General features: G+C 32.7%; 1 protein-coding gene across 1 annotated transcript; it reads right to left on the bottom strand.

The window, feature by feature from the left end:
• Window positions 1–3,408: 3,408 nt before the first annotated feature.
• Window positions 3,409–4,428, bottom strand: LOC112101135 (probable calcium-binding protein CML25). The gene has a single exon (XM_024191512.1). It carries the CDS (start codon window positions 4,244–4,246, stop codon window positions 3,608–3,610), a length of 639 nt encoding a protein of 212 aa, XP_024047280.1. The 5' UTR covers window positions 4,247–4,428; the 3' UTR covers window positions 3,409–3,607.
• Window positions 4,429–6,000: the final 1,572 nt, after the last annotated feature.

The following is a 6,000-nucleotide window of genomic DNA, read 5'->3' as shown; positions in this document are numbered from 1 at the left end:
GGTTACACTCTACTAACTGTGTCAGCTGCTTTTCAACAATTAAAGAAAAAGCTTTTCCTGGAAGGCTCCTGGACTGGGCCGGACCCACCACGCCTATGAGTCCATTAAGGGCTTGGCTGCTTTTCACCGAAACTCCGACCAGCCCGATTATGCCTATGAGTCCGCGTGGGCTTAACTGATTCAGCTAGGCTAGCCAGTAGATACCTCCATTTGTGGGCTTCTTTTTTTCTCCTTTCTGCTGCTACAATTTTTATTTTGTTTTGTTTTAATTTTTAAGAACCGGGAAATGTTATTATAAAAAATGGTAATCCCTATCTTACATACATGTAAGATACATCCCTCTCACATGAATAGTATATGGGTCCCTATAAAAAATATATCGTATTAGTATGGACATAATTGTTCACAAAATGATGTGTGTATCTCTTCGGTAATTATCATTTTTATTAATTTATTATTCCTCGGATTTAGGATTTAGATCCTCTTCTAATCTAAATTTTTTCTAATTTTTTTTGAGATCTCACTACATGTGGCAATTTTATGATGAATGATCTAAATTTATTTCTTTTTTTTTTCATAAATTGATATATTACTATATTGATATTTTTTGTCTTCCCTAATTTTAAAAGATCGAGTATAATTAAACAATATCAATCATAATGGTTTTGTAAAATCGCTTTTGTATTCTTTATGGATCTTCTAATCAAATTAGCTGGGAAGAAGAAACAGCCCGATAAATGTATTAGAAATCGAATTTTGAAGTAAATCAAAAGAAAAGCAGCAAAATTGCACAATCAAATAACAACAAAGTGAGTTTATAGTTGGTGGGAGATTTACACACAATAAACTATTCTTGTATGACCTTTTTTTTCATATTTCTTTATTTATTTTTAGATTAATTTCAAGTTCCCAATAAATTTGTTCTGTTTGATGGATTTTCTATTAGTTTGGAGAAAAGGGTTCATGAAAGAATTTGAAGAAGAAGATGATAGACATTACGAGGGAAAATAATCATTTTGAAATAATTTGAAGAAGAAGATGATAGACATTAGGAGAGAAAATGATCATTTATGGAAAATAAAAATTAAATAAATTTTGTCTATGGAATACAAAACTGCTACATGTATAGAGATCTCCAAAAGATTAGAAAAAGATTAGATTAAAAGAAAATTCGAATCCAAAAGGACAAAAGAAAATGATGGCATTATGAAATGATATGATAAAGATTTATCAGTCATCAAACACTTATAGACTAACGAATACTACTATATATATATTTATTATATAAAAAAAGTTGTGAATTTTAAAACTTTCAAAGTTTCTAATTTTCATAGTTCTCAAAAACTCCTATATCATCTCATCCTTCCACATTTTTTTATTTCCGAAGTATACCTTTTTCGGTGATGAGTTGAGAGTTGGGTGACAAAAATTTAGATGATAACGTGCATTACAAAGACAACACCCAAAGGCTTCACCTTAGTTTGGGTGATTTTTCAGTTGAGTCCTCATGATTTCTAGAAAAATATTCAAGAAACCAGAAGTTTATAAAATGAATCAATTAATCCATTTAAATTCAAATTTATATTATATCAATTTCTTGACTTATTTCGTCCATCAGAAAAGTTAGTAAACATTTTTTTTTTGTATACGTTAGTAAATATGTTAACTTATACATAAAAAGATAACTATACGCCCATAATATTAGAAAATTATAATAACATCTAGTAAAAATGAAATAAAAAATAGTTAAGTAAATTATATTCAAACTAACAGACACCTAAGAATATTAAGATAAATTAAAATTCAAACACAAGAAATAACTTCTTTTGTTGAGATTGACAAAAAACGATCGATATTATTGAAAATACATTTGAATTCATACTGCAACTTAGTGAATGGCTTTTAAAGTTGGATTCGGACACAGTCCAATTTGTAATCAGGTAGAACTTAAAGATTGTGCAAGTGTTCAATTTAGTTTATGATTACTTTATAGACTTCATGAAAACTGAATCTTTTCACCTTTAGACCAATTTTGGATGTGTTGATGAAAATCAAGATATATTATATCAATTCATTGACCTAAGAATATCAAGATACACACACACACACACTAAAACAGATTTTCAAGTTATACCTTTGTAGTTCTTGTAAATTGGGACAGCCCCTTTGGTTGTGTTCAAGACACTTACAAGCAATACATCTGATGCTAAATTTTTTATCTGTTAGTTTGGCCTCACCAGGTAGCTTTCTTCTAGATCTCCCGTCCTATATATACAAAGAATGCAGGCAGTTTTTGAAGCATTAACCTAAGTTAATTACTAGTTGAGTTAATATAAAAACATTAATTAGTAGGTATAAACTATTTGATGCCTGTCAAAAACAAAATAAAGAATAAGGAGGTGGCTCAATTGTTTTTGGTAAAAATGCCCTTAGCACGATTAACTCTTTTAACGGGAGAATTAAATTAAGGACGTGAATGACATAAATTCTGAATTTGAAAGAATTTAATTGGTTCATTTTACAAACTTCTGGTCTCTGAATTTCTTTTTTTTTTCTTTCCCACAATTAGTGATTCAACTAAAAATTATCGCTTAATTCACTTAGTAACTGAACTAAAAATTACCTCTTAATTTTTAATTTAAGGGCACAAAACTCCACAAATTTGAAATCTTTCATCTAAAGTCTTTTGTAGTTTGGCCTTCACAATAAAATTATAAGATACAAATGAATGAATTCGTATAAATTTTGATAATCAGACTAAACATTGATAGTTCATGATACTATGATAGTATCCTTATACCTTAGGCAAAAAAAGATGAGGATTAATTACAATAGGATCCATGGAAGTACAGTAAACAAAATAACCCAATTGCATGTATCCTGAGCGTCACCATAATTGAGATTTTGAGACTTAACTAGTGTTCGCATTAGATTATTAAAGATTTAAAAATTTTCAGTCACTTTTCTTATGTATAATCCTCTTCCCGCTCAGCCCTTTCTCCTCCTCGTCCGTAGAGACAAGCAAAATGTAAGGTGGAAAAGGAATTTAATTTCTAATCATTCTATATATGCTTATAAAAAAAAAACAAAATTCTAAAACGTACTTTTGAATTAGGACTGTTAAAATCGAATCAAAATTCCTTTTGTCTGAGTTTTTACTAGATGATGAATCAAGACGTATTTACAGTAGTATTTCAAATAATAAAATCTCCTACAATGTCAAATCTCCTACAATGTCGTTCATATAAGTAGGGGGGAGATTCTATTTCCATAATTAGATTTCCATTTTTTTTTCATAATTAAGACTCGTTAATGATAATGGATAAAATGATCAATAACTGTATATATAAAACCAAAAAAAAAAAAAATCACAGAAAATATATACGTAGTAATCATGAAATGCTCTCATAACCAAATAAATTCATGACGAATCCGGAAAGTTAAAAAAGAAAAAAGAGGAAGAAGAAGAAGAAATATACACAGAAGAGTCAAATTCGGAAAGAAGACACGTTGGATTAATTCAGGAACACATATGAAGCAGAGGAGCACCCAGAAAGAAATTAACGCTAACAATTTGGTTTGTTTTGTTTTGTTTTGTTTCGGGAAGCTAGACAGCGACTTGTCCTTGGACGGGATCAGCAAATTCATACCTAGAACCCGCCGTCATCATAACCTTAAACTCCTCGAAATCAATGGTGCCATCGCCGTCACAGTCGACGCCGCGTATCATTCTCCTGCACTCAGCGAGGGTACAGTCGTCCCCCAGGCTCCTCAACACCTGGTGCAGTTCCTCGGCGGTAATGGATCCGTTCCCGTCAATGTCGTACACCGAAAACGCATCTTTCAGATTCTCCATCACCTCCGCGGAATCAACGCCCTTGGTGTTCAGCTCCACGAACTCGTCGAAGTCGACGAACCCGTCCCCGTCCGCGTCTATCTCCCTCACCATCTTCTGCAGCTCCTCCTCCGTGGCAGCGTGTCCCAGGCTGGTCAGGATGGACCCCAGCTCCGACGCCGAGATCTTGCCGTCTCCGTTCGCATCGAATTTGTTGAAAACCTGTCGGAGTTCATGCACGTCCGGGATGATCACATTATTATTATTATTACTACTGCTGTTGCTCCTGTTGCTGTTGCAAGCAGCGGAGGTTGCCGTTATCAGAGGATGCGGAGAATGCTGAGATCCATTAGGTGACATCGAGGGGAACGAAGATTTCTTCTTCAGGTGGAAAATGGAACCCAAACCCATGTAATATATATGTAAAGGTCGGTTTCAGGGATGTTATACGGAGAGCGAGAGATTTGATATTTGATGGGAGGCGGTGGCAGAGGAATCTTTAGATCGAAAAATCGGAGGATTTATAGTGGTTGTTGTTGGCGTTTGGAAGAAAAAGGACGATGTGTTAATAAAAATTGGGAGTAAAAATTAAGGCGGGGGGGTTATATATATTTTGGGTGGTTTACGGAGAAAGTTAAGGCGTGATTGGCTGACTGCATTCCCCCAACAACGGGAGAAGAGGGTTGGCCGCATGATTTCTAATTACAGTTGGTCTAACTAGCTACCCTGCCTCGTACTGCTGTCACGTTTCCCATTTTTAATCAAGTCTTCTTCTTTTTTTTCTTTTTTTCTTCAGTTTTAATTTGAATTCATCTTTCATGATTGATACGGCAGTGTACCACCGGTTTTGACTAATGTTTAATTAATTACGCTTGTTTTAATAAATATTAGACGCGTACAAATTTTGTTGTACACAATACGAGGGAAATGCCAAAATAAGTACGTACTTGGAAGGACATATGCTTTTGAATGTATTTGAGTTGTGAATTATTGGAGTATATAAGGATAAATTTTAGAATATATCTGAGGTACCATGTTACCCATACAACAAGCAATGATGTCATGACATGTGTAGATTTATTTTAAACCACTATCATACAAGTGGTGATTATATTTTAGAATTTCTGCTATACAAGATATTTGGAATCCTTGACATTATCGTGTTTTAAATCTTCGAAAACAGTTTCGTTATCTCCTTTTATCTCTTTAATTTATTATCGGTACGCAACTTTCAAAATATAGACGAACCTAAGCGTAATCACAACCGTATATCACGAAAACATCATCTATAGATAAGGTAATGGATATGGAAATAAAAAATTGAACACATAAAGTGGGAGGCACGTCCTCACTTTATTCTTAAAGTTAAGGAATTTTTATTATAAAGAAGTTAATTTTTTTTTTTTTCTAAATATTTGCAAGTATATCCAATATATTTTTGGTCCAATTATTGAGATTGCATCATCCAACGAAGAAAGAAATCGATTTTGTTGTATAAACAAGTAGGGAACTTCGAGAGTTCTCTTTGCGTTTATCGCCAAAAAGACCCATTACCTATGGACTAAAGTGCACCTGAAGCAGGTTTTTTTCTTTCCCTTTTGTTAGCTCCAAAATGACTCACTCTCGAGCCATTATGAATACAAAATGACCCTTAAAATTATTATTTCCCTATTTTTTTAGTCATCAATGTGATATAATTTTTGTCTTTAGTTGAGTACTATAGATTGAAAAAAACATAAACACCTATGTCATGTTATTTATTTAATTTAATTTTTTTTGGGAACATTGATATTATAATAAGAGGATTGGTGATATTTATTATTAAACAATTACTAGAGGTAATCGAAATTAAACTTATGAAACGCAATTTAAATTTTTCTCTCACTGATATTCAAAAAGATATTTACCACGGACCTTTGCATGTTTAATTTGTTAACAACATATAAATAACAAACTTGGTCTTCTATTTTTTGTTCATATTTTACTGTAGCACCAGCTAAGTAAATTAATCAGATGTGATGCATGGATTGCTGTTTTGGAATTTATGTCGATTAACTTATTTAATAATTTTGACCGAAGCATAACAAAACGCTCACGGTCACAGTCACTTTGAAGATCATGTGAAAGCTTTGTATTTTAATAAATGGCGTGGAAAATGGTAACGA

Source organism: Citrus clementina, unplaced genomic scaffold, assembly GCF_000493195.1.
Source record: "Citrus clementina cultivar Clemenules unplaced genomic scaffold, Citrus_clementina_v1.0 scaffold_2, whole genome shotgun sequence".
Taxonomy (NCBI): domain Eukaryota; kingdom Viridiplantae; phylum Streptophyta; class Magnoliopsida; order Sapindales; family Rutaceae; genus Citrus; species Citrus x clementina.
The sequence above is the reverse complement of the archived record's forward strand: the minus strand, read 5'-3'. Positions and strand labels throughout refer to the sequence as shown.

Excerpts from the sequence above, each read along its gene's own strand:
- LOC112101135 (XM_024191512.1), bottom strand. The coding sequence starts at position 4,246 with ATGGGTTTGGGTTCCATTTTCCACCTGAAGAAGAAATCTTCGTTCCCC.